The 27,974-nt window shown below is 38.7% G+C and overlaps 2 protein-coding genes across 3 annotated transcripts; one reads left to right on the forward strand and one right to left on the reverse strand.

Moving 5' to 3' along the window:
* The first annotated feature begins 609 nt into the window (after window positions 1–609).
* Window positions 610–7,965, forward strand: LOC104577958 (uncharacterized). The gene is made up of 9 exons (XM_088536093.1): window positions 610–713; window positions 1,009–1,081; window positions 1,547–1,700; window positions 1,999–2,144; window positions 3,388–3,564; window positions 4,239–4,352; window positions 6,908–6,994; window positions 7,624–7,771; window positions 7,926–7,965. Exons 1-9 carry the CDS (start codon window positions 694–696, stop codon window positions 7,955–7,957), a joined length of 951 nt encoding a protein of 316 aa, XP_088392219.1. The 5' UTR covers window positions 610–693; the 3' UTR covers window positions 7,958–7,965.
* Window positions 7,966–11,369: 3,404 nt separating this feature from the next.
* On the reverse strand, window positions 11,370–27,810 carry NADK (NAD kinase). 2 transcript variants are annotated; one of them, XM_088536180.1, is made up of 12 exons: window positions 27,672–27,810; window positions 25,336–25,549; window positions 22,602–22,685; window positions 18,851–18,980; window positions 18,355–18,463; window positions 18,176–18,261; window positions 17,808–17,910; window positions 16,870–17,021; window positions 16,257–16,356; window positions 15,441–15,598; window positions 14,173–14,255; window positions 11,370–13,514 (listed from the first exon to the last, which is right to left on the reverse strand). In XM_088536180.1, exons 2-12 carry the CDS (start codon window positions 25,506–25,508, stop codon window positions 13,367–13,369), a joined length of 1,326 nt encoding a protein of 441 aa, XP_088392306.1. In that variant the 5' UTR covers window positions 25,509–25,549; window positions 27,672–27,810; the 3' UTR covers window positions 11,370–13,366. The 2 variants fall into 2 exon arrangements, with proteins under 2 accessions (XP_088392306.1, XP_088392305.1); XM_088536179.1 differs by lacking the exon at window positions 27,672–27,810 and adding an exon at window positions 25,651–25,692.
* Window positions 27,811–27,974: the final 164 nt, after the last annotated feature.

Consider the following 27,974-nt stretch of genomic DNA (forward strand, 5'->3'; position numbering starts at 1 on the left):
CACCCTTCTTTGTATCTTCGCTCATCTTTACTAGGTCAGAAATAAACAAAAAGTTGTAGTAAAGGTGAAAAAAATACATAGCCAATATTTGAGAAATTAAGGGTAATTAATGGTGAAAAACACACAAAAGCTTTGTGTGCATACCTCTTAATCTGTCACCCACACACAGCTCCTGCAGGTACGCGGGCACAGAAATCAGCACCCTGGGTAGGCAGGGGATCACAGGAGCGTTTCATTATACGAGCATGAGGGCACCTAGGACATTTATAAACACAGCCTCAATACTTGGCAACTCCCCGACGCTGAAGGAAGGTCTAAAGGGCAAAACGCGCCCTCGCACAGCGGCTGCCTGGCCGGTAACCGGCTCCTGAGGGCTGCACCTGGGGCAGGCGCCTCGGTTACCACGGGCGGCCGCAGCGCCTCAGGCCCGAGGCGACGCTTCACGCGACCCGGCGGCAGCCGCGCAGCCGGGACCGCGCTCCGCGGCACCGCGGCGCCATCGCGCCGGCCGCCTCCGCCCGCTCCCGCCGCGCTCCCTCACGGGGCGGCCGCGCTCGCTCCGTCGTCACCTCAGGCCCGCTCGCCACGGGGAAGTGACGTCCCCGCCACCCCCCCTTCGCTGCCCGGAAGTGCGGGCGCTGCCCCGAGCCCGAGCCGGCCATGTAGGCACCGTTACCGGAGGCCGAGGGCAACATGGAGGCGCCCGGGGACAGGTAGCGGCGCCTCACGGCGTGACCCTCGCGAGGGCCGTAGCGTAACCTGCTACCGGCGGGGGGGGGCAGCTGGGCGGAACCAAGCGCGGAGCGGGGGCAGCCCCTCCTTGTTACCGGGGGGGCACCGGGCGGGGAGGAGCTTCCCCCCCCCCCACCTGCCTCCACTTGGTACAGCCCGGGGCTCCTCACGCGCGGGGAGGGGGGCGGCAGGTGACGTCACCGCCCCCCCATGGCGGCGGCCGCCGTCACCTCATGGCCGCCCGGTGGCGACAGGAGCTTCTCTGTCCTCCCGCAGCGACGCGGCGGAGCCTCCTCGGCCCAACCTCGAGCCCCGGCACCGCGAGCTCATCCCCACCCCCTGCGGGCCCGTGAGTATCCGGCCGCCCGCGGCTTTGCCACAGCGCTTCAGCCAGTCTTTCATATCCATAAAATAATATGCATTTTCTCCATATACAAGTTTGCTATATACATATTATATATAACTGCTAGCGAGTGTTTAGGCTTCATGATTGTTCATTCAACACAACCGATTTGCCAAGGAAACCTGCTTCCAAAAAACACTTTCATTCAGATGGTCAATTATTACTTTTTTTTTTTTTAACAACACCTTGTTTTCAAAGAGAGGATACATAATCTATCAAAAATTACCTTATATAAGAAATATTTCCAATATATGTTAAAGTCATGTTCACTTAAATATTTCCAATATATGTTAAAGTCATGTTCACTTAAAATCACTTGCCAGCAGCTTAGCCAACGTGCTTTAATGCATTTCTTACAGAAGAGCAAATCTGTGGCAGATGATTAGTTTAAAATGTTTTCTCTCTTTACAGATAAAGCCTTGTTCAGAGCTGTCCTTTCCTGTCAAGATCTACTTCTGTGTGACTATTTTGTCTCTGCTGAGTGTAATAGGGTTCACTGTAGAGACACTCATTCAGCAAACTGAGGAAAATTTCACCATTTCTTTTATACAGTTAGTTGGAGTTGGTAAGACATGTACTTTTTATATTTTAAAACAAATAGATTATTTGCCAAATTAGTAATTAAGGAGCAATCAAAGATTACTATTTAATTCCATGTGACACATTATATGCACTGTCTTTAGTTTAGCATTACAAGCTAGATGCTTTTGCCACTGTTGCTTTTTTTCCAGTAGTATTTTAGAAAAAGGATCAATAATACATTTGGTATCATATAAAACATGTTCATATGTGAACAGCATGAAAAATTACACCATATGCAATCCGTGTTCACTTAGTAAATGACAGTTCTTTTTCCTTTCCAGTGTTCTGTGTATATTATGTGACTAGAGGAATCCTGCAGGAGAATCGCCAGGAACTTGTTGTCTTTGTTCTTTCCATCTTGCTAGTGATGTTTCGTTCCATTATCAACTTTGCAGTTCTTTCAGATGAACAGAAGCCAAAACTCCTGGTTAGTCTCCTTACTTTTCTCCAAATCTTGGATTTGATGATTTCAGAAAGGCAAGGAATCTGTGATAAGGGCACTGAACTGATCACAGATAAAATGGGCTGATTTTTTCCTGCTAAGTCACAGGAATTGACACTTCTCCAATTGTACCTCTGTTTCTCTAAGCAATTTTAAGGGTTGCTTTATAGCAATACCTGAAAGTAGCATTAATATCATAGAATTGTGCTCACATGGGACTACCACGGAAGATGGCTCCTTCACTTAACCAACTCTGCCTCAAATTTCAGTCTATAAAGTGACCATCTTAAAGTCATAAATATGACCTAGGAACTGAACTGGAATCTTTTGAGCTGATATGAGGAAACAGTCACATTAGAGTCTCATTTTCCTGATATAATGCCCGTAATTTCAATGTTGTGATTTTTAAGAGGGTTATGATATCCGCTGCAAGGGAACAAAAAGGTATAGTGTACTAGAGGAGGTGGTGTCATTCTACACTTGTGTTTGTTTCACAACAGTAAAATGTAAAACAAGAACTGTACCTTGTGCATTAATAGGGTTTGTAGTTTAACTTCCTCTTGCTGTGCTTCTCAGAAGTCCTTCCCTTTTACGGTCACAGAGCTTTCCCAAAGGTGAAAAGGAGGTTCCTATTCATCTAGAAGTTGTTCTTAGATAGAAGAGATTGCAACCAAGCTATCAAGATCAAAGCAGAGCATAATTTGTCCAGTCAGGGTACATATCAGTTGTGCATTTAAACATACTTATCTGCAGCAAATGGGATTGATAGGGTCAGGCATCAGGCATCAAAGGGCTGCCGATTATTTTAAGGTATGTATGCCTAGCCTTCAGCTTACATACTAAATACATAAAATAAGGCCTGATACAGAAGATTAAGGATGTTTTTGACTCCTAAAAGAGTAACTTGGATTACTATAACTACCTCCACTTCCTGAGCAAAATTGCTGTGCGAGAATAAGACTACCAGCAAAAACAGAGAGTATGAATGTACAGTTGTTACCAAGTGGTGACATTAAATGACCAGAATCACAAACAGATCTTCACCAATTAAAAATATGGCAAACTACCATGTTTAGTTGTAACTTAGACTGCTTACTTCAGATCTCTATAGGCAAAAATCAGGTAGCTTGGATATTCTTATTCCTTTATTATTTCCATTTAAAAGCGATTTAAAGACTCTCCCTTTTTCAGTGTCACCAGCCACTTCCTTATTTGTCTTTCCCATCAGGCCCGCTTCATTCTGATTCTCCTGGTTGGCTCCTTTGATGTGATCTGTGCCATCATCCTCATTCAGAGTGAAAGCATGATGGCCTTCCGCGTGGGCGGCGCTCTGGAAAGCCTGCAGTCACAGTACTTCATGCTGAACCTCTGTTTTTCCATGTTGACCTTTGATCTCCAGGCACAGGTATAGAACTCTCTCCCCAGATTCCCTTTTTTCTCCCCTTCTATCAAGCAGAAGTTAGAATTAGACCAGCCCCATGTTATCTTCCTAGAGCAATCCTGTCTTCCCTTTTAGTTAAAGTTAGCCTAATAATGCTCATCTCTCAAGGTATTTACTCTAGGGAAGTTTGGCTAAAGAACAGGAAAAATGGATCCATGTAACATTTTCTTATTGTTGTACCAAATTAATGAAAAACAGATTCTTATTTTGGAGAGATAAGATTACAGATATTTTCAGCTAAAAGAGTTGTCCTGCAATAGGGCAAGTGTTGCTAGGATGGGAGAGGGGAGGAAGATCATAGCCTGACCTAGCACAATAATAAGGATGAGATAACATGAAGTTACAGATAAGAGAACTGAATCCAAGGCCTGTTTAGAAAGCGTCTGTGCTTCTGTACAGCATCATGCATTCTTACTCTGCTCCTGCCCTGTTTTATAGTTTGCCTGGAGTACATCTTGCTGCCTTTCTTCTATTGTTGCTAGTATGGCCTAAAGGGAATGGTGTCTGTTGAGTTTTTGAGGAAAAAAAAAAAATCTAAGATCTGCCCAAGTCTCTGTTGCTGGGATTATGTCAGATACTGTCAGTCAGCTGTATTGTTTTAAACTAATTTTATCAAATCTTTGTCTTTTCTCTTGTAGCTCTGCTTGTGTGTTCTGCTGACAAGCCTGCGTGAGACCACCCTTCTCCACACCATCCTCTCAGCAACAGGAGTCCTCTGGGCATGCCTGAAAGTGACCGTTAGCGTCATCGCAGTAAGTGTTAATCTAACAGTGACACTCGCAAGGGGAGTCATCTTCCAGGACCACAGAGTCTCATCCTGAGCGATGATCACAGGCTGGGCAGCCACAGCCATGCTGTTCTATACACACTGCAAAGTGGGAGGGAGCCCAAATGGATCCCAATAGAAACCAAGAGCAGCAACACTAATGAAGTCAGGTTTCTTACAGATCTGAGCCTCTCCCCTAAGCATACAGGATGAGACAATCTCACACTATCATTATTCCTCATTAATGAGGGACATTATTATATTCTCCATCCTCTACCTGACCACCTACTTTCATGAAACTTATAGGATCACAGTATCTTCAAGATCTCTACCTCTCTGACAAGGTTAGGTGAAACTGGCAACAGTCCTGCAAATTATTATGAAGATGGATAGACAGACAGAGTGAGACTGCACAGGCCTTATTTCCTTAGGAAACCACACCAATACGAGTGGTCCTTTATCACCAAGGTAAGTGGCAATTTTTAGGTTAACATAAGGATTTGTGAACTTGTATAGTTTTTTATGTCAGTCAGAAAGAACTTCCTTTGAAATCTGAGAGCTCTGCTCCAGGAAGAATCCAGGTAGAATCATGCGCAAAGTTGATCAGATATATCAGTATGATACCAGAGGGAAGGATTTATTTTTCCTCCAGGTTTCTTGGTTGTTTGCTTTAGTCATTCAAATTCCTAAGAACCGAAATAATGTCTAGCTCATACTAGAAAACTATTTCCTGGATACCAGTAAGAGTTTTGTTTGCTTTCCTTGGAGAAGAAAAGAAAAAAAAAGGGAGATTAGATGGCCACTAGGAGCTCCTCGCATATCTTTAGGAATCCCTGGATCTTTGCTTTCAGCTAAGTGTTATCAGATATGGAAGGAAGGCTGGTACACTGCTGCCTTCTCTAGAGGAAAAAGTTCTCAGTTCCTTGTCTAACTGAGCAATAGCAATGTAAAATAAATGAAGCTGCTCGTGCTAGCTGGAGGCGCTTGCTGCAGGACCGCAGGGCAGCTGGGCCTTAAAGATGAGGTATATTTGGTCAGGGACTGGCAGCTTCTCATTGAAGGAAAAAACGATTCTGAGGCTAGAGAATACAGAGGGTTTGTCAGAGGGGTCTGTGTAGGAACTCCTTTTCCTTACCCTGTTGAGAAAAGCTTTTCACAATCCTTTTGTGCAGATGATGTATCTGTAGAGTAACATGTCACATGGGTACTTTCCCAAACAGCAGCTCCACAGGCTGTTGTGTAAGAAAAATATGGAGACATACATAATATACCACAAAACATAAGTGTAATAGAAGGGAGGACTTCGAAGCACCTCGTAGGCAGTCTTTTATGGAAACTGCAGTACTTGAAAACAAAACTTCAAGGTTGCCTATTTCTGGGCTGATGCTAAATGCCATTTCACAAGGGGATTGCTCATCGTTTTTTTCATTGTTTGTTTTGTTCTTTAATTTATGTCCATGGTCTCCCACTTCCTTTGGTGGTTTTCTTTTTCCTGTCTCCATTATTAAATTTAGGCTCCATAATACTCTCTTCTCCCATTTATCTTGTTAGTCTCCCCTCATTTTCTAGCCTACCCATACTCTGTTCTTTCTCAGCCTTAGTCTGTTTATTTATTCTTTTGCTCTTAACCTAAGAGAAGCACCATGCAATAGCACAGAAAATGGAGCCAGCAGCAGAGAATGGCCACAATCTCTTAAGAGTGGCTCACTTCCCTTAATGCTTCTACTCATTGCAGAAGAATCGATATTGATCTTAAGGGTTTGATCAGATGCATCGAATCTTAACAGTTGGCCCGATCACTGTTTTTACTCACAGTGACACAACAGTTTTTCTTTAGTTTGTTCAGACTTGCCCTTCTGGTTAAGGATTGCTGGAAGCTGCCACCAGCTACATTAGCTCTAGGGATTTTCCCAGCCATGAGGAAGAAGAAATGATGGACTTGCTTTTTGAGTCTCAATGTTAAGCATGACAGTTATTCTAAAAGTTAAGTCCTCTGCCTTTTCTCACATCTTTAGTTCTCAGAGACTTTACTTTCCTCCAAGAGAGATAAAGCTGGAGGAAAAAAAAAGTGACAAAGCATGTGCTGTAACTTATGAAAATATTAAATTGTTAGAAAGAAATAAGAGTATATCTCAAGAACTATAGTAAAAAATGCTGGAAAAAATGCACTGGTCCTCAGAAGAGTCAACAGCTTATTCATTTAAGTTAGCTGGCAAGTATATAGCATACTGGAAGCATAACAAGGCATAACAAGGCAAGGCTCAAGAGGGTGCCCACATGGTTCAAACCACGTAGCTGTCAAGTTGTGCCCATAAAATCACCAGTTTTGATTTTCATTGAGCACTGTCCTGGGTTAGTGGAAAAAGAGATCATATTTCCTGCCAAAGAGCAGAAGGGGAGAAGGCAAGTAGAAAGCAAAGTTATAACAAGGCCTGGAAACTGAGCTAGAGCAACCCTTTAAGTGCTGTTGGATAAATGTATAGCCTTTATAGAGCACATATCAAACAGTTAAAGCCGCATATATCCCATCTTATTTTACAGATTCTAAAAGAACTGAAACCTCTGGTGTGGATTTTTCTAAGCCAGAATGTACCTGAAGTTGTTTTTCTCATCTACCTGCTTTACATGGTATGCAACTGACTTGATAATCGGGGGCAAGACTGGAAGCCTTCACTACATTATGGGGTCCCTAAGACTCACAACATGACACCTCATTCATGAGCCTCCCCCTCATTGCGGCAGTTACATCCTACCTCTTCAAGGTCAACTCTCCAGACAGGAACCATTCCAGATTGCTTGAGCTGATTAGTTGCAGGGAGAGGCTGTGGAAATATCTGCAGCTAGCAAACTGTCCAGAATGATTAGAGAAAGATGCAGCAAAATGAGCCAGCACAAGATAAACAGCTCTTCAAAAATGCCTCCCCTTCTTCCTAGTAATCTGCAGTGCAGAGAGACTGACATGTAAGATGAAGTCTAGTTTCCTCATTGCCAGCACAGCTGTTTTTTTCAGTTTGCGTGCAATACTGTTCTCATATGACTTTAATCATGTTAGGATTAGAAGGCATAAAACAGTTAACTAGAAATTAGATTAGTCTGCAATGAGGAAAACAAGACAGTTTAAAAGTACCTAGGTTTGCTTTTGATTATCTGATTATCTGTTGACTTCTTTCAGCAATTTAATGATTGATCCTCATTTTACAGCATCATGGTTTTGTGGCACTAGATGCTGATTGTTTTATGTCTCCATTTTCCTGCAGGTGATAACAGAGTGGGGCAAAGGAAATTCTTACACTCTGGAAGCTGCTGTCATTACTGGCGCCTGCATTTCTGTTGCAATAAAATGTATTTTGCTTTGGGCATTGATCCATGTCTACCGCAGCTTTGGACAAGGGCTGAGAGAAAGAAGTAAGTAGTTTAAAAAGATAAGAAATATTGGTATTGGCAGAATAAAGGGACACAGAGAGCCCCTGATCTTAAGCTACCCAAGCCTCCTGTTACATTAGGGACATAAATACCAGGCATTGCTGTTGACTGTGATGTTTTTCCTTTCTTCCCACAGTGTTTTCTTCCTATGGAAGGATTGACTCCTGAGCATTCCCCCCGTGTTTGATCCGCAGCTCTCAGAGTGAAGTCATAACTGGGAAAGTTCTGATCATGCGCTTGCATTCAGAGTATAAAGTAATGGGTCAGTTGGCCGAGAAGGGGAAATTGCTTGGAAAAGCTATCCCAAAAGGGCAAAGTTACTCAACTTCTTGATCCTACAAAATCGTCATCCAGCATCTATACATTTCTTGGTTTATATTGTGCTTGGAAGCTGTATCAGTGTAGCTAGTAACCTAGCTAAAAAGCAAAGTACACTCTAGAACTTAACAATAATCCTCTCATTCAATATGTCTTGCTGACAGAACAAGACAACATGCACTATTTCCCTTAATAATGTTTTGCAGCTGCAAGAGATTCACAACCTACATGAGTGGAGAATAACGTAAATGCTGGTTTAATCAATACACCAGCATAATGAAGACAATTTGCACAGCAGTCCATTTTTTTCACTGACCCTTGAAGTAGATTGCCCTGCCCTCATTTCGCCACAGCTGTGCTGCTGAACAGAGGTTACTGGAGCACAGCACAAGTTTTCTCTTGCTACACAGCAGTTAGATGATTTTCATAACCATCTAAGTTGTTTTGATTCCCCAACCTCCATCCTCACAGAAGGCCTAGGGCTTTTTTCCAAATATTTATTTATTTTCTTTTTAATCCCAACTATACATTAGATCTACACAACTTATGTCCTAACTCTGATAATGGAGCTAACCAATGTGCCATTTCTTGTGCAGTGGTGATTCTTTGAATAAACCTTTTTAATTAAAAGTTTCATATTTTACTAGTTGGAAGCACTTTTACTGGCTGTGTATTTTTTTTAAATAAAGTATGAACTGTTGGGACATGGATGATTACTTCTTACATCAACAGCATCACTTAGGTGGGAATAAACAGTATGGAAGAGGCTGGAACCACAATTAACATGTGCTGTGATAATTGCCACATTTCCCTTCATCTACATCTTTAAATTATGGGCACTGCACAAAACAGTTGATTTATTATAACTTAGAAGACTTTTACAGGGAAAAACTCAAAAGTTCTATAAAAAATATTTATTGCAATAGTCTTCCCAACCTGAAGTGAATCTATTCTATATACACTGGTGGCAGGAAGAGGTTAAATGTCTATAGTCAGACCGCACAGCATAAATTTCAGCACTTTTTACCCAGCTAATCTGATCCTGGATACAGATAATCATTACGCCACCTGACTGGGACAACCAACTTCACATTTTATAATATTAAGGCAGATTATTCTGCCTTAACAAAAAGCAGTTATCACATTATTAATCAGCTCTCACCAATCAAAAAAGGAAAGCAATGGGAACAAACCACACCATCCCCATCGTACAAAAATAAATAAATAAAGGAGGCTCTACATAACCATCAAGATATTCCACTGTCAAAAGTCTTAGCAAGTTTTTACCTAGAATGGTATGGAAAACAGGCTTTCTGGTTTTGGTCATTTGCTCAATTTTTTTACATAGCACTTGTTAGTGCAGAAGCAGGAGGTCAAACTAATTTCTCCATGCTTAATTAATAAGAATTGTTTGAGAACCACACAAGGCCAAACTCCTCCTCATCTCCACAATTGATACTACTTTGCATTACAGAAAAGCTACAAAAACAAACATTTTAACACCTCGCACATGAAATAGAAGATAATTTGGCGAAGAGCTTTTAGGCCTCTAATCCTGTGCTCCACATGAACAAATCCTTAATTGGTATAGCTAGTTAAAATTGTCTTAAAAAGCACTACACAGTCATGTCTATGACAAAACAACTTTTAATACCACTGCAAACAATAGGTGCTTCTCCACCACTCATTAACAATGCAGTAAATCTTCTCGTTGCACAAGGAGGAGATTGTCATCAAGAGGTGGAATTACTGCACAAAGATTAAATTTGATTTACTAATCCAGGGAAGAGCAGCAGCAAGCAAAATCAATACTGAGCTTTGCATCCAATAGCAGAGGGTTTTTTTTTTTTTTTTTTCTTACTGAGACAGCTGAAATCCATGCTGCCACATCATTACTCCATGAACAATCTAGATAATCCCAATGGTAGTGTTGACACCCTCCTAAAGTTTCATATAGGCCAAAGGCCAAGTTATATCTTCCTCTTCTGGGCTGCTTTAAATTTGTTTCAACTTGCACAGCAAATCCCAAACCTTTTACTTTGGAACTTTTGCTAAAATACTGGTATCCAATTTTAGACATTTAGAAAGACCTGCACACACTTCTAGAAAACAGAAGCTACTGTCCATGAGACAATGTATAAAATACCCAAACTGCATTTTTGGCTTACAAGTAGCAATTGTGTATACCTAATTTTATATTTCCAACATTCAAAAAGCTGCTGCTGCACGTATGCAACTTTTAAAAAAGGAATTTATTGAAAGGATTGAAAAATATTTGTTTTCAACAATATTTAAAACAAATTTTTGGAACATTAACAATATGTAACAAGATTTTTCTTTAAAAAAAATCAGATTTTCTTCTAAACATATTCACTTCCAAGCCTCTCTCTGGCTCTGTTGAGATTGGAAAGCATGTGAACAAACCCTTATATTAGAAATACTGCTCATAACCAGCAAAAAGCTACCTCACTAGTTCACCTTAAAGGAGTTCCTGTAACAGAGCAAGCAAAATGAGTTTTCTTTTTTGTTGTTGCAAAATGTAACCCAGTCTGCATTAGCTTTTTCTGTTTCAACTCTAGTTTCAACAGATGTTGCTCTCCCCGCTGTACTTCCCACCACATGCACACTTTAAACAGTCAAATATGCAAAATCTGAATGCCAATCAAACCTCACTGTCATACCTGCGAATTGCTGGTTTGAGGAGTAAAGGCCTTGAAAAGGGACTTTGGACAGTCAGATAAATTCGTAATCTATTAACAAATAATTTGGATTGTGTTTTGGTAAAGAGCAGCTAGGAATATTATAATCCAAGTGTCTTTTCTGACCTAAATCCATCCATACGTCCACCCATCCATCCCTGTCCCCCACAGTCAGTGGTTGTACCTCTCTACTCGACTGCGCAGTGACCCGAGGACGAGATCGTCATTGAGCAGGAAGAGCAGTACAAGCAAAACTGCAGAAGCTGCAAAGCCCATAATGCGATTGCAATAGAGGATAAATTTAAAGACATCCCAGGAAATCTAATTCAGAGAAAGTAGTAAAATAAGTTTTGTTTACAGATTTCATGAACTATACACTGAAAGTTAGAAGTTGATAATTTACTCCATGAGATTTACTATTATGAAAAAGCATAAATAAAAAGTGCTGAATAGTTTTATCTTTAAAAACACTAAATAAGGCTCATTAATCATTTCATCTCACCTCCTCAAAATGATTTCCACTCCCTAACGTGCTTAGCATTCTGCTTACTTTTCGCTTAATGCATTTAATGCATTTATACAACCACTGTACCCTGTTCTTTGTCTCAATTATTGCGTGTCTAAATAAGAAAATGAATGGTTTTAAAGCATAAAGTTTGATGCTTCTATAGCTCAAAAAGTAAACGGCTATTTAATAACTGAATACTCCATCTAAAAAACCCGTAAGCAACTTCAAAGCAGTTTACAGATTACTGCAGACTGAAGTGAAAGGTAAATGCCAAAAGCTATTTGAAAAATTCCAAAATATCATAAAATTTGTTTGTTTAGACTAAATTAAACCAATATTCTATTTTACAAAATTTACAAACTGAGCATTACTTTTAACAACACAATTTCATTGTAATTTGTATCCTTAACTGAGAGCTTGCTTCTGCTTTATGAAAAGTGCTCTCATCTTGATTTAATAAAATTAGACAGACTAGGGCAGCATCCAAAAAGGAAGAGACATTCATAAGGAGAGTAGGTTATTCAGAGTTCATTCATTACCACATTTCCCTTTACTGCCTTGGACCACACAAAAAACATAAGACAAGCATGAAGAGTTCAACCCAGCTCCTCAAACCCCTCGTAAAGAATTCCCATGTTAACCAGTAAGAAATTAATTCCTCCCCAATATTACAGTGTAGGCCATGTATATAACAGATAATATCCACTCCTTTAATGGCCAACGCAGCAACACTTTGAAAATGCTACAGTTTGGATAGTATCATCATGAGACTGCACCACAAAGAACATAAATGTAAACAATGTACTTGGGCTTTACATTTTTTCAGCCAACATACAGTACAAGCCCTTTTTCCAAACTGTTATTTTTTTAATAAAAGCATGTACAATAAAATATGTACATCAAGAAGTTAGAAACATTTGAAAGCATCTTAAAAAAGTACATACGAGACTTAGAATACGTTGCGTGTGCTGAAGGCACCATTGCTACTATGCTGGGAATGTGTATTCTCAACTGATCAGCCTACCCACGCAGTATTCCCTTCTGCAGTACTAAGCACCCAGAGTTGGAAGATGATACCTGTGAATGTTGAAGGCATTCCGGATAGTTTAGGATATAGTTTTTCTTCCAGACAGCGGAACTAGACAATATAGTGGTAATTGTAGTTCAAGCCCAAGCTCTTCCCGAGCACCTGGTGACATTTTAACTCCCTAGTCTCTAATACTACCATTCGTTCCACACAATAAAACAGTACAAAATCGAACACATTGATAATTCACCAACGGAAACTTCAGAGCTACAAATTAGCTCAGCTACCAAAATGCAAATCACTCTAACCCCAAGTTAGCCCACGCCAGCACTTGCCCATGCTATTTGTGGATATTTATACAGTGAACAGTGTTTGACCCTCAGCTATCATCAATCAAATGTGCACAAGAGATTTTTCTTCCCTATTTTTTAAAACTAGTCCCATCTATTCAGAGAAAACATATTCCTGCATGTTCCTTCACAGTTTGTCATGTTTGCGGCTACAGAGAAAGTATTGTAAAGGCTGCCTTGATAGGGAGGCATTCTGAGCAAGATATATTTAGTTAGCAAAAAGCCTCTTTTAAAATAAAATTCCTTAAGGTTTTATATCCAGAAAAAAAATCTTAACAAATGGAATAATAAGTATACCAAATTAAATGTTTTAATGCCACTACTCTATTATGCTTCTGCATGCAGTCTACCTTGTTATTGGCAAGTTATTGGTTACAATCAAACCTACAGACCTGCTTGTCAATGCCACCAGAAATAAGCCATTTTGAAATTTCTAATTTAAAGGAAATTTTATCTGGATTGCAACAATCGGAACCTAATTTCTTCCTTTTCCTGGTAGACAGGAAATAGCACAATGACTTCAGGCCATCAACAGATCAGACTACTATGAGGTACTTCACTGTATACGTTAGTCTTGGTCTCCGTTCATGTTAGCCAAAAACTTAAAACCCAGATGTTTTAACAGAAGGGATACTGCCACTTTCCATTCCCATGAGTCTTTTTAGATGCAGACACTTAAAATTCTTCTTCTTCAACAGTAAAGTTATTTTGCTTCTTCCGAACATTCCAGTGTAAACACTCAGCCAAACTTTCAAACCAGTCGCTCACAGGATCTCGGAAACAGATCGAAGGAAGGGGATAGCAAGAGGTAGTGATGCTAATACTGCAACAACACAGAAGACTCCAGGTCAGTCAGGGGTAATGATTGGCAATAAACCCTCTCAGAAGTGACCCTGGATATATATTTTTTTTGTTGTTAATCCTTAAGGCACTAACTAAGCTACTACTGTGTTCAGCCATTTGGCTGAAAAGAATACGTTTCCATAATAAGGTAACAACCAAGAATGCAGGCACATCTAATCAGAGTGAACACAGGGCTCCAAATTGCTAATAGAAGCACTGCAGATAAGCTTTTTTTTTTTTCGCACAGGGAGAATTTTGAACCCACTCTGTGAAGTCCTGCATTCTCAACCTCAACACTGGGACAAAGGAAAATTTAAGTCATCATCTTGGCTTTTAAATTGCAAGTTTTAACTTGCAATTGTTAAGCTTGGTTTAAGCATATAACATTATTTAGAGAGGCACTGAATATAGCTAGCTCCTGTTGGTTTAACTCTTCTTAGACGTCCAAGATTTATCGTTAATTAAAATTTACAGAAATTTCTAAAGATACATCCCTTTCTTGCCAGCTAAGCAGTATTAGGGTTGATAAATGCTTTTTTCTTCATTGCTCTTTTGATAGTCTAAACAGAATGAGAGAAATGCACAAACAGCTATTTTCTATATTTAAAAGAGATACTACAGCTTAAAAAAGACTTGACCTGTCTCCATGGCATATTTCCTGTCTCTTCCTTCCATCAAATGAAACCCATGCTGTATTCCTGGCATCTGGGGAAAGCATAATCTGAAAAAGAGAAAAGAACAAAATTTCAGCTTGCAAGACTATTATACTTTCTTTTTTCAAGAGCAAGGAAGAAACTTTTTTCATCTTCCCTTTGAGTATAGAATTTAGTCTTTCCAATTTTACAGTTCCACTGAAATTTGACATCTGTCAGTAATAGCTCTGCAGGAACATACTAAACAAGTTCTAACATTCATTTCATGTTTGGTATATGTTCTTCTATATGTCAAAAACTTCTCTCTAGCAAGATTATTAAACAGAAAGATCTTCCAGTTACAGACAGTGCAGGAACAAGTTGGTTCCATGAATTTACTTAGCATTTCTTCCAAAAAAAAAAAAAAAAAAAAAAGGTATCAAGAGCAATAGGCTTTTAGCTTTAAAATTATTAGATTCAGGAAGCTATAAGTTAATTGCTCATACTTGACATAAGTTCTTTTGTTCTTATGCCAGAAAAGGACAAGTGACTGTCACTGGCTGCTAACACCCATTGCCACATAGATAACTGGATGGACAGCTGTGACATGAATAAACAATCATCCAATTCATGTAGTAAAACAAGAATAACAACACAGCACATATTTCTTAATGCCAAGGAAAATCCTTCTAATGATGTTATCTCTTTTCCAACTTAGCCGTTACAAGCTTTCAAGCTACTTAATGAGTAGAATGGGGGTTGATTCTTCCTTAAACAGATGCATTAACTAAAATTGCACAATAAACAAATCCATTTTATATTCAGGTTTTACATGCCAACATTTTCTGCAAGATTACATCTACTGTAACAAAAAAAAAAGCAGTGAACTGCAGACACCTCTGCTAACACATGTAAAATCTGCAGTAGCTTTAGCCATGGAGAATTTTTCATTCATTTGAACTTCACCGAGTTGCATGCACTTTAGCAGAAATGATATAAAATTCCATTCATCAGAACACAAATACACTACACATTTTTTGAGGAAGGCTGCACAACTACAATCCAGTAAAAAACTGTACAAAAGTTTAGTCATAGTGGGTTATTATTTTACACAAAGATGTATTCTCCAAAGAGATTTGATCAAGTCCTCCCACAAATAAAAGAATTGCAGGAAACTCAATACACAGCAATTCCTGACCGCTTCTTTTGTGTCAGGATCCCTTGCTTATAGCAGCTTTTAGCTTGCAAGGAAAAATAACACAGAATAAGCTAACCTTGAGCTCCACTCCAGCAGGAACAACAATAGGTCTGAAAGACAGTGAGTGAGGGCAGATTGGAGTGATCATTATTGCAGGAACATTGGGATGAATCATAGAAGCTCCTGCTGCAGCGGCATATGCGGTGCTACCAGTCGGTGTGGAGACAATGACTCCTGTGAAAAGAGCAAAGTTTTGCTTACATTAACACTAGAACCAACACTGGTTTTAGAAGACTAAGAAATAGGACTGTCACAAACATGAAGCAAAGAATGTATCAACTTGGACTTCGCATAAGAGCTGTAGTCTAATATATAAAAAGCCAGAAACTCTCTTCTAATTGCTGGACAGCATGTTTGTTGTACAGCCTCATGGAAATTGCACAAATTTCTAGCTCTCAGGCTACATATCTTGTAGCTTATCTTGCCATGTAACAGTGGCATTCATGTGTCGGTAAGGGATAAAAATTGCAGTTTACGAACTTCAACTTAGAGAACTCAGCTTTAATAGATCTTGGCCCTTCAGCAAATTACTGATAACCAGGCAAACTGTTTTCTGAGCTGCTTTTGTCCTTTATCCTAATATATTAGAGAAGCCATCACTTGTCTTCACAATGTTATATATACAACAAAACCTGCAATATTCTTTAAGGCATTGATGCTATTGTGGATTCCCTAAGTTATCAAAGCAAAGCCTTATCTATCCTTTGCACCTTTTCTGTAACTCAGGAACTGAAGCTGGAGATATTGCTTCCATATGAGAGAAACCAGCCTCTGGTAAAATGGTAGTCTACACAAGAGCTGATCAGCAACGTGACTCAAGGAGCAGACTTACCATCCCCTTGCACTGTGGTTATAAGGTGTCCATCTAGAAAGACATCTACATTGGAAAGGTATGAAGAAGGACCACGATCTACTACAACTTCATTTAGGACCTACAATGATATCAAATATCACTACTCTACTATTGCTGACTTGGCAATGTAACAAACGACAAGCAAAAACATGCTTTTCAGATCTTTGCAACTTTTGAATTACAATTGTGGATTATTAAGTGCCAGCTGAAGGTTTTGGGTGGTTTTGTTTGTTTGTTTTCTTTGATGTTAAGAATTACAATTTATGTCTAGAAGTTGGTTGTCAACAATGTGCAGGGATTTTCATTTTTATAAATGGGAGAGCCTGTTTTAAAGTTGCTATTTTCTTCTAAAGAAAAAAAGGAAAATATTAGTACAATACAGTATAATATTAGCACTTATGATTGCAGTAAGTAATGAGGAACACCACTCCCTCATTATTCAGTGCAGATATTGTAAAATATACCAACATAGATCTGCCACACACTACTGGGTAAAGTGAACTAATGAGAAAGGGAAACTGATAAATAAAAACAATTTTCAAATCGCTTATTAGTTTTTTCATTTGTTTCTTTACTTATTTTGCCCTCTGACCTGATATTGCATAATTTGTTTGCCCACTTCTTTCTCTATGTTTGTAGATACTACTCCATTTTCTTCTATACCGTTCTGTATTGTTGTCTTCTCTCTGTTCTCTTTTACTACTCTCACTTTCAGCCTGCTTCGTAAAACAAGTGCTGCATTGCCTAGAAGTAAAATACAGGAGAAAATGAGCAAAAATTCCATGCTAAAATAGTAAATTAAACTCTGTAATTACTTCCAATTCCAGCAAAACACCATCTGTCCCCACGCTTTCAACATTTCTAATTTCATTCAAAAGGGAATTGTCTATGTTTTGTTAAGGTCAAATCAATTTTTAATAGTAATGAGCAAAAACAAAGTCAAATTTGAGCTATACTTTTTTCCCTTTCCCTATCGTGTAAAAAGAAATGTTAAGTTTTATAAGAAAAAGATAAAGTTTAGAAAAACCTGAAACATTAAGTAACTTCCACTGCAACAGAAGCTAAGTTTAAAAAAAAACACTGCATTACAAAAATCCATTAAATGACACCACTCTAGAAACATGAAAATCCTCCATACTTTCAGAAATCATTATTTTGAGTACAACCCAAATAACCTTGTATTGAAGGGACAAAGTCTTTTATGAATTCTGTTTAGAAGAAAATTACTTTTATGTGAAATATGAAATACGACTTTCTTTACAACTACTTATTTAACTATCATTTCAGATATGAGATTTGCATTTGCTTTTACTTTTTATTTTACACAGGAAAAGCACACTCTTAGCCATGGTATGGATGGAAGCACTTGCCAGATCAATACAATTCCTTTTTCTTTTTTAGCTTAATATAAATGTTTTGTGACCCAGTTTTATGGAAAAACTTAAGTGAGTCAACATAAAAAATTAACCAATCTTAGAAAAATCTGCAAAAACACTTAATAAAAAACACACCCTGTCCCCTTAAATTTACCTTCTATAACCTGAGTGACTTGGGATTGAAAATTCTCAAAATTAAATGGAGTAAGAAATCCAAGGGATCCCAGATGAAAAGCCATAACTGGAGGTACACTACCCTATCAATAAAGAAAAGAATTTAAAAGCTACTGAATAAACGCAGTATTTTGACTATTGATGTAGTTTTAACTGTGCACAATAAAAACAGTGATACAGTAATGAGGCATATATGTTATTCTCAGGAGGTAAGGGTTAAAGGATAAACTCGATAAAAACAATGAATAACAGACAAAACATGCAGTTCTCTGCAACAACAGAAAAAACAATCTTTGAATACTCCAAAATGGAAAAGCAAGCTTTAAATCATTTACTATGAAGACCAACCTGAAAAAGTGAAGAAGCATAAAGTAAGGTCCCATCTCCTCCCAGGCATATGATAAAATCGATCTGATTGGAGATATCATCATAATCTTAAAATAAATAAATAGATAAAAATAAAGTTTGGGAATGCTAAGACAAATAATCTCTAAGTCTGTTTTTCTTTCAAGAAAGCATTTCCATACCTTCTCTGAAGGTGCAAAATTTCTTCTTCACTGGTCCAAAATTATCGTCATTAGCTATGGCTGGGTCTTCCAAAACCTTTTTTTCTACATACACTATCATGTTATTCACCTTAAAAGAGGCAAGATAAGGTTACTAATAATCTCTTAGCATGACGAAAATACTTGATTTTCCCCACAATTCCCATTAGTTTAAAACATATCATTAATATTTTACTGATGTGGTCTAATATTATTGAGAATTTTGAAGCACATATTGCCTATGTAATAAATTAAAAGGAGCGAAAGAAACAATTTAGCCTTTCCTTTTTTTTTTTAAACTCCAAATACTGCTCTGAAAGGTTTATTGCTTCCAGTGCAAAATGCATAACAATTCTTTACCCTACACAATTCCACACATTCCACCTGTAACAGAATCAATAAGACTGAGAATAGTTTAGATATAAATATATATATTTAATTATTGTACAAGAACAAAGAAGGTGTTATGTTTCATTACCTCAGTAAGATACACACAGAGCTCTTTAAAAGGCTGCAGCAGACTAGCATCACGTATCTTTTTAATAACGAGGACGCTCTTGGGAGGTTTGTTCCATGTCAACCGCTGGCTTGCTGGGTCCTGTATGTGCCTGAAGAACAGAACAAAAAAGCAGCATAAAACTTTAGGATCTGTTTTGACAAGGTTCTAGTCCAGTTAAGAGTACATTCTTAATTATAATCACATACAGTCCTCAAACAATACAAAGGATACAATAGGTTATAATTGTAATGATGCTTTTTCTCCTCTGCATTCAATCAGTGTTTCACCATACCAAGAGGCAACACTGCGTTAAGTTGCCCATTCCTGCAACTGCTAACAAGCTATTAACGTTTGCCAGCAGGAACTTTAATACAAGCACTACAAAGGCCACTGGAATCAAGTTCTTTAACTGCTATCTGAACTGATGCTTCCAGAATCCCCCTCTCGTCTTACTGCTCTCTCTTTAACTGACTTAAAATTAAAATAAACAATTATGGAATCAGAAAAAGCTATTTAAAAGTCACTATTTAAAGTCTATTCTGGGCAATCTGTACTGCAACTCTTTAATACTTCTTATCAAGAAGCCCCAAAATTAAGATCTTAACAAAACCTGAAATATTCTATTTCAGTACAGTATCAAGGTAAACTTTAGAGATATGCAAGTACAGGCAAGTCTTGTGCAGTGTTTCCTAAAAACACTATCCTAAATATTCATTAATTTTTTCTGAGTGTTAAAACCAAAATAGATTTATCTGCTTAAAGTAACACAAGTAACTACTGCTTGAAATTAAGCAAAGCTGAACTTTAAAAAGACTTTCAAAACTGTTCTGTTTTTCTATTGTGAGATTGCATTTAAAGAGTTGAGAACCTCAAGAACTAAGCTACTTGTGTAAAATAATTTTGTAGCTTTCTAGTGACAAAAGTAGATTCAGTAGTAGAATTTCACATTGCTCCATAATACATTAGGCTGATTTAGGAACATTCTGCTGCATTTTTCTACTTAAGTTTGCAATTCCTTTTGAGCTACATAATTTCATAGATTTTAAACATCTCATCTTTTTCCATATGGCGCAGCTAATCCACGAAGCAAAGCAGATTAGTATAAATGCTGTGCAAGCCAAAATTACAGAGAGATCTGGAGTTAGCACATTAAGGGTTAAAACAAAACAGATGCCGCTAAGGATGACACAACAACTTGCTCATGTTACTGTCAAGAAAAAAAGCTGAATGCCTATATAGAACATTGAGTACAACAGAAATTATATGCTAATGAAATACTCTAAAACTGAGCACCTTAAGCAACGCATAAACTGCTGCAACTCTCTCTAAATATTATTATGTAACACACAGCAGTATAAACATACAGTTTTTTCTACACTCAGTACTATGTACAAGCTATCAACATTACACTAAATTTAATTTCATTGGATTTTACTATCACAGAATTATGTAATATTTGATGTTCGTAGGGACCTCTGGAGATCATCTAGTCCAATCTCACCGCTTAAAGCAGGGTGTTGTTTTTTTGAAGATAAAGTATTTAGTCTTAAGTATCACCATGATCTCCGATTGCAGTTCATATGGGAAGAGTTCTCTTGCCTTCATTTGCCAAGCAGCAGCACTCGGCAATTGAAAAAAAGTAATGTTTAACATTTACATGTTTACTGTTGCTGAACAAATGCAAAGGAACAGAAGTTTTATATGCCATTTTTACATAACCGGTGGCTAAAAATGTGACTTTCTATACTGAAGTTCATTTAATAAAATTGAATTCCTCAGATCTCAATACTATTGAAAAAGAAAATATATATACAGAAACACCCCCCCTCATATTTCACCTTAATCAGGCTACTTTGTAAAGTAGCAAGCAATGAAATAAAGACTGCAGTACTGCTTTCCATTTAAAAATCCAAGAACTAACACAAAAATTATTCAAATCAATCTATTTCAACTGTACTCACCAATTCCATGTAGTTCTACTAAAGGAGAAATTATTCCTAACATGCTGTATGATCTTCATTTTTTTTTTTTCTCAGAAAAAAAGGCAAGTACAACAAAACTCCAAAAACTGAGGCTTACATCACTTCTCACTAAACCGATACCTCACAGAAGGCATTTTCTCTAAAGTTGATTTCCGGAAAAGTATTTTGATCAGTCTCAATAATAGGTTATGAGGTTTTCAGAAAAAAAAAAAAAGACTTATAAAAGAGTATTACAGAACTTCAGAGGCAACGAGGTTTCATAGGGGAAAAAATGCCATTTCAAGAAAGAGTTTAAAAACAGGTAACTGAGCACTCCTCTTTTCCCAAAATATAAATACTTAATAACCATTCTGTTCTTCTGATCTTTTTATGTAACAGACTTCAACAAGGCGGTTTTTCAATGCAGTTATCACCATTAGCACTAAACAAGTAAGACTTTAAGATCATTTCTAACTGATGTCCATATTCACAAAGTAGGATTTTCTGTTACATTCTCTTTAGTGAAGAGAATTTAACATTATTATTGACTAACAAGAAAAAAGCAGTATCAAAAAAAATTGCATGTTTTAAAAGCCACAATAAGAAGTCACAAGAAACACAAACAGAAGCTTACAATTTAGTTTCAAATAATCCTTTCCTTCTACAACCTGAGAATGTCTTATTTCCTCAGCTACTCTGAACACTGCATTAGCTGTCTTCCTTGGCAAGTAGTTTGCCCTTCGTATCGCCACTGCCTCTGTACTGAACTGCTCCTGAACTGCTCCTTATATTGCACCAAAGCCGGCTCAGCCCATGGGGAGGAGCATATTCAGCAGTCAGGTGGGTCAATGCAAACTAGATTTTCAGATGAACCTCAGTATAACAAGGCACTAAACTAAGAACAGAAGAAAAGCATGAGGAAGTTGAGAGTTTCCCAACCCTCCAAGATTTCTGTCACATCTTGTGAAAGATGACCATCACACCAACTTGATTTGAGGATAACTACTATTATTTAGGTAAAGATCTAGGCAAATAAATCTAAAATCTAAATACCATAAAGTTAACTATATTTAGCTGAAAATCAGAGCAATAAGAGCTTTTCAAAAGAACATTAACTTAATAGTTCCCATATATCTACAGTCCCTATCAATTCCTTATTTGACCAAGTCAAGACACTGTTTACTAAGCATATAATACATGATGAAAAAAGGGAATACTCTATGTCATTCAACCTACAAAAATAAAATGCTCACGTAGCTGAATAGATTCCACACCCTAACTACACACTAAATTTACCAGCAACATAGATGAAAAGCAAACTTGTCTAGATATTCATACACAGAAAATGCCACAGATTTTCAAACTACAAGTGTACACCACAGAGCAATTTCTCTTCATGTTGTCCATAAAAACCCTTGTTCCTTCATTCTTCCACCACTGAAAAACAACTTTTGCGTGTATGCATATATATTTACTATGCGATAATGTAGTATACTTCTTAACCCACAGACTAAGCTGATAAACATCTAATTTGGTTTTACTTGAGAATCCACTTGCAATGCTATCATCCATTTTCCTCCCAGAAAGACCTTTCAAAAGGTCTCTGTGATTTAAATGAGAGGCTATTTTCTGCAATATAAGCCCCATACTGGCAATCAGTCAGCACAAAAACCTCTGAATATCAAAAAGTGAGTAAGTGGTGGAAAAGCAAATGGCTATTTTCTTTCACACAGAATAATACTACTGTTAATTTGACACAATCAACTTACATGATCGTTTTAGGATTTTGCAGCATACAGGCCTTTGGTCCAAAGGTGGTCACTGGGCATGGTCCATGCAAGGAGCGTGTCCTCCTGGAGAGGAAAAAAAGATAAAGAAAGTGAGGACAAACTGCATACAATTAGCTTCCCAAACACCAAAGCCACTTTGAAAAATCGTATGAGGTAATTCAGGGCAAAGTACATTTCTTACATTTGCATTTGCTGATGACCAGTCAATATAGTTTTATGTGTGTTAGCTCATCTGTTACAAAGCTAAAACGTAACTCTTCCTACTCATTGAACCTTCACTTCGCACAAAACATCATAGCTTCAAACAAGGTATGAACAAGTTTTCTCAATTCTTTCCATGAAAGCACGTCTAGCCTTAAGTTTCTTGTTAGTTTTAACTCTTCTGGCAGTACAATACAGAACAGTATGTGTGTCTGAGCCAAGAGTGCTACACAGTAGTAAAACAAACAAACAAACCCACACAAAAATTATATTTTTCAAAAAAACCTCTTCCTTTTTCTTAACGTATAAATCTAGCTATGACTTGCTCAGACAGATGAGTTTTTTTTAGCAAGTGTTTTACAATGCTATCCTTATTTACATTAATAGAAAAATGAGCAACGATGTACATAGCTACAGATTAATGCACATACCATACATGTAAAGGAATGGTAAGTACCTGTCTACTTTATAACAATTACACCAGAAGCAGGGTATTAAAATAATACTCTGACAACATCGAATATCACCTCCCACATGCTCTACCCACACCTCAACCAATAACTCTCTTTTTTGACTTCTTTCAACAGAGGTCCTGAAACAATGCCACTCCCTGTAGTTGGCTAATCTCTCCTCTTACAAGAGGCAAAGATACACATCTGACCCACACAACACTTTAGCCTAAGTTTCCTCTGCAGACTCAAGTTAAAAAAAATAAAAAAAACCCCACACTTTTAATCAACAGATCTTGTTAAAAACACAATGGATAAGGTCTACAAAGATCACTTCCAGTTTAAAAGTTGTATCTTGACAGAAGAATAAACAGAAATTTAGACCATGTGGTCTTTTTGCACAGGTTGACTAAAGATAAGTCTGTAGTCCTAAAGATTCAAGTGGAGAGGAGAGAAAAGAAATTCCAGTTTTAGAACATTCTTTTAACGTAAAGACTTACTTACCTTTTAGCTTGGATGCACAGCCTATTAGCTAGAACAACAAAGTCGGAGCGTAGCCTTTGTGAACATTTCCCAGCCATGGAAGTACTTGGCTTTTGTACGTCATTGACTTTCTGAACTACATATGCAAAATAATTTTCTAAGCTTTAATCTCTTTAGGTACAGACTTTTGCCATGCTTCCCTTCACTATAAAGCTTCCCCTCTTATCCTACCTACCAAGCAGTAGGAGGGGAAGAGAATTCCATCAGTTGAGCAATTCTGCCGTGATTCTGCCCAGGCTCCAAGCATGTGGACAGACACAAGCTAGTAACAAGTGCTGATAAACTTCCCGCAGGAATAAGACACGCTGCAATGAAAGCAGGCTATTTAAGAGCTCTAACGGGTCCAAAGATCACAACATTAAAAGTTGAATCCACGTTGTCCACATGACAAAGCATGAGAGCAGCTATTTGGCATGGAAAAAAAATGGGCGTTTCTAAGTGCTGCAATATGATCTGCAAGCACGAACTTTCCTTGTGCTTCCTCATGTTACCACGTAACTTAAATTCCTGTACAGGTTTTTCATATACAGCACTAGCTGCAAACTGATTCCTTTTTGACAGTATGAACTTTGCAATACCTGTTTTGACAGTCATGCTTTTTTGATTACAGGTATGGTTTAATATCTTCCCTCCATCATTCTAAACTAAGGACTATCTGAAATGCATTTTAAGGAGCTCTTAAAAGCAACTTCTTGAGCAAGAGATAAAGTTCTGCCAACTTGTATTTCTCCTGTGTCTCTGAGTTACTATCAAGCTTTGAATTAATACCCCTAAGTACAGAAGCTTTTGCAATTTATTTCTGTAAGGTACTTAGAAGTTCTAAAGCTATGTTGAAACACGACCAGTACCTTGAAGTCTATCCTGAGAGCTTGGAAGTAGAATATTTAAGCACAATGGATTTTGCAAAACTGAAAATTATTATTTTGCATTTATGTGTTTTCAGGCAATAACATTCTAAGAATCTAAGTTTCACCAAAAAAAAGGAGGAAGAGGGGATTTGTGTCTATTATGTTTCACATAGCCCTTTCTAAATGTAATTCTTTCTTGAAGCCAAACTCCGATACACAATCGGCTCAGACAGCAATTAAAAGGCACACACAAAGCAAATGAGTAAGGCATTGTATTGCTGAAGCTGTATGTGCATATGTACATTATTGCAAAAACACTTATTAAAAACAGTTTAAGATCTACTAAAAACAATAAAAGAGAAGCAAGACCGCAGTGCTAACTAGAAACCAATTAACATGAATGTGGATTTAGTGAAGACCACCTAGTGAGCTTGTTCAAAAACTCAAGTTCATTTCACAGCATGGATCAACTAGAATGATGGCTCACTGATTACCTTTCTCCCTGCTCATTACCACAAATTTTGTTTTAATGAATGCTATTTTTCTTTCTGCTTATTATCACTTGACACAGCTGCAGGACTAGTTACACAAAAAAAAAGAGTAAAGATAACCACAATATACTTCTTTTTTTTTCCTTAAAGGTAGCAAAGCAGGAAGAAACAAGAGCCATACCGGAATTCTTTGGTGCTTCCAAGGGCTGGTGAAGCAGACAGGCTTCGGGACTTAGCTCGACCCCGGCTACTACTGCCCCACTCCTCATCATCATGACATGCTGAACAATGATAAGCAGACTCTGAGCTTGCATCAGCTTTATTGGTATGCAGTTTTTCTCGATTCATCTCCATACTGGAAGTGAAGGAGCTTCAGCCAGGGAAAAACTCAATGCCTGTGGTAAAAATACCGGGGAACAAGAGGAAGGAAGGAAAGAAGAAAGTTTCAGTATTACCAAAGCTACCAACACAAATATTAGGCACTTAGCTGACATACTTAGAATTTTGAGAAACACTTCTCAAAGAGATCTGGGCCATTGAGAAGTTCTTCAAAACCATCAGAAGATGCTGGAAGGAAGACCAGAATTAAAACACAGAAGATTCCCACACCTACAAGTAGGACAAGACCAAGTTGAAGAAAGTTCTTGAAATAAACCTGTTCTTGCCCTAACAGAATACCACTACTAACAGTTACAGTTACTGTCATCTGTTAATAATTTATAACATCTTCCACTGAAAGGTATCAATGTTTAGTTGTTGGTTACTCATTGTTTAGTATCACCTATGACCAACAGTTCAGAAACGCTCATTTCAACACACTGACTATTCTGACATCTGTAGTTTGGAAAAACGTAGATCAATTTTCAGGCAGCTCCAAGCTCAGTGTAATTTTTGTGCCCAATTCGTGCATATAATTACTGGGATTGTAAAACAGACTGAAATCTGACACAGCATAAATTTTAATAGGTTCTCATTTGCATTACTTTTTAATCACAACTTCATCAAGTTTCAGAAGCACATCACTGGCTGATTGTTTCTGAGCTACGTATAAAAATCAAGTCACTTAAATGCCTACGTTTCAGAAAAAAAAGTAACTTTACATATGAGATATTCAGCACCTCTGACTGTAGAGGATCCTATATTGTTTGTTTGTTAATTCATCTTCTAGACTAAGACATCGGTTTTATTTTAGAGATTCCTGACTTGAACAACCATTTAACAACATATAACAACTGTATGTTCCCATCCTTTATCAACTTCTCATTCTTAGCCAAGAGACAGCAATGCACCTCAATATTCAATGTATTAGTCTGGAAAACCTGATTAATACAAAACCAGAAATAAGAATCTGCAAAGATCTTCCTGCATGAACCTTTCCAATTCAGACTATTTTAACTACAGTTTACACCCTACACTTTTTTTTTTTTTAAAAAAAAAAAGCATTTAAAAAGATTCATGATCTTTCAAAGGAAGTAGCTACACAAGGAGCATAAGGCTGCAGTTTTCTTTAAGGAGTTGAAATCATTTTGATGAGAATGCTTTTAGTAGTTATTTTGCAAAAAAGTTCTCTCTGTCAGATGCATGCTACTAATTCACCGTGATGATTACTGCAGAGTGCATCCCAACCAAATGAACACACTGGACCTAAAATGCCTTTAAGATCGCAACTATTCTACCCTTTATTTAGAATTGCATCAGCTATCCAACTTCTCCATTTTGCAACTTATCAGCCATGTATCCGAGCAAAAGAGAACAAGTTATATCCAGAAACCGCATCAGTTGCTCTATTGCTACAGCCTCCTGCTCCCTTGTTCTGGAGGGTATTCACTTCATTCTGCAGGCAAGCGTGTTCATTTTGTTTTGTTTTTACTCAAGAAAGCACTCCATTGAGCATACACACATGACTCCATCCGCAAGGCTCTGGGGCTCCCCTCACCCAAGAAAGTAGCAACATCTGTATCAAGCAGTCAAGCCTTGGGTTTAGTTCAGAACTTGGCGTTCTAGTGTATCTGAAGCAAACAGCAAACAAGCAAAACCTTTCTGAAGTCTGGCTCTCCAGCACAAGGTGAAATTCCATGTCATTTCTTTTGATTACATGCTTACAGAACACTTGCACAGTATTACGGTATTTCTAAAAAAAAAAAAAAAAAAAAAAAAAAAAAAAAGCAGCATGACTATCACATGTTAAATGCACAAGGAAAACAAATCCCTGAGTTAAACCTTCCACTGCAGAAACACCAGCACAGCAGGCAGCTTTGTTTAACATACCAAGGAACAGATATTAATAAGCACAAACTCAGGCTCCCAGATATGTCGCTGTCCGCGTTAGCCTGAGACAAAATACTAGAGCTGCAAACAAGAAGCAGACGGGGTCGCGGGCCGAGCGACCTTGTCCCGTTATCCCCTCTCCGCTCCCGGCGATGCTGCGCGGCCCGGGGGCCCCGCGGAGGCCGCGCGGGGCTGCCCTGCGAGGAGCCGCCTCGGGGCCCGCGCGCGCCGCGCCGCGCCCCGACTCACCGCGCCACGGGCTGCTCCCCGAGCGGGCGAACCCGGCGCCTTCAGAGGCGGTCGCGCCGAGCCCGGCGGTGGTGGCGGCGACAGCGGCTGCTCCCGTGCAGCGAGCGGAGCCGGCGGACCCTGCGCGCCTCCATCGTCCTCTGCCCGCCTCCTCAGAGTGCGCGCCGCGCGCATGCGCCGCGCGGCCGCCCGCCTGCGCAGCGCGGCACCCCCGTCCCCCGGGCGGCCGCGGCACTGCGCATGCGCGGGGGCGCCTCAGGGCGGGGCGCGCGGGCTGCCTGAGGGAGAGGGCGGCGGGCGGGA

This window comes from Tinamus guttatus, unplaced genomic scaffold (assembly GCF_059628265.1).
Source record: "Tinamus guttatus ecotype Peru unplaced genomic scaffold, ASM5962826v1 Tinamus_guttatus_pri_ptg000652l, whole genome shotgun sequence".
Lineage (NCBI taxonomy): Eukaryota > Metazoa > Chordata > Aves > Tinamiformes > Tinamidae > Tinamus > Tinamus guttatus.

Bases quoted from the DNA above. Each gene is read 5' to 3' on its own strand.
- NADK (XM_088536180.1), bottom strand. From the start codon at position 25,508: ATGGAGATGAATCGAGAAAAACTGCATACCAATAAAGCTGATGCAAGC. The intron at 22,686-25,335 runs GTATGGCTCTTG...TTTCCTCTCCAG, and splicing joins GGAAGCACCAAAGAATTCCG to GAGGACACGCTCCTTGCATG. The intron at 18,464-18,850 runs GTAATGAAACAT...GCCTCTTTTAAG, and splicing joins TCTGTGTGTATCTTACTGAG to GTGAATAACATGATAGTGTA.
- LOC104577958 (XM_088536093.1), top strand. From the start codon at position 694: ATGGAGGCGCCCGGGGACAG. The intron at 2,145-3,387 runs GTTAGTCTCCTT...CTTTCCCATCAG, and splicing joins AACAGAAGCCAAAACTCCTG to GCCCGCTTCATTCTGATTCT. The intron at 7,772-7,925 runs GTAAGTAGTTTA...TTCTTCCCACAG, and splicing joins ACAAGGGCTGAGAGAAAGAA to TGTTTTCTTCCTATGGAAGG.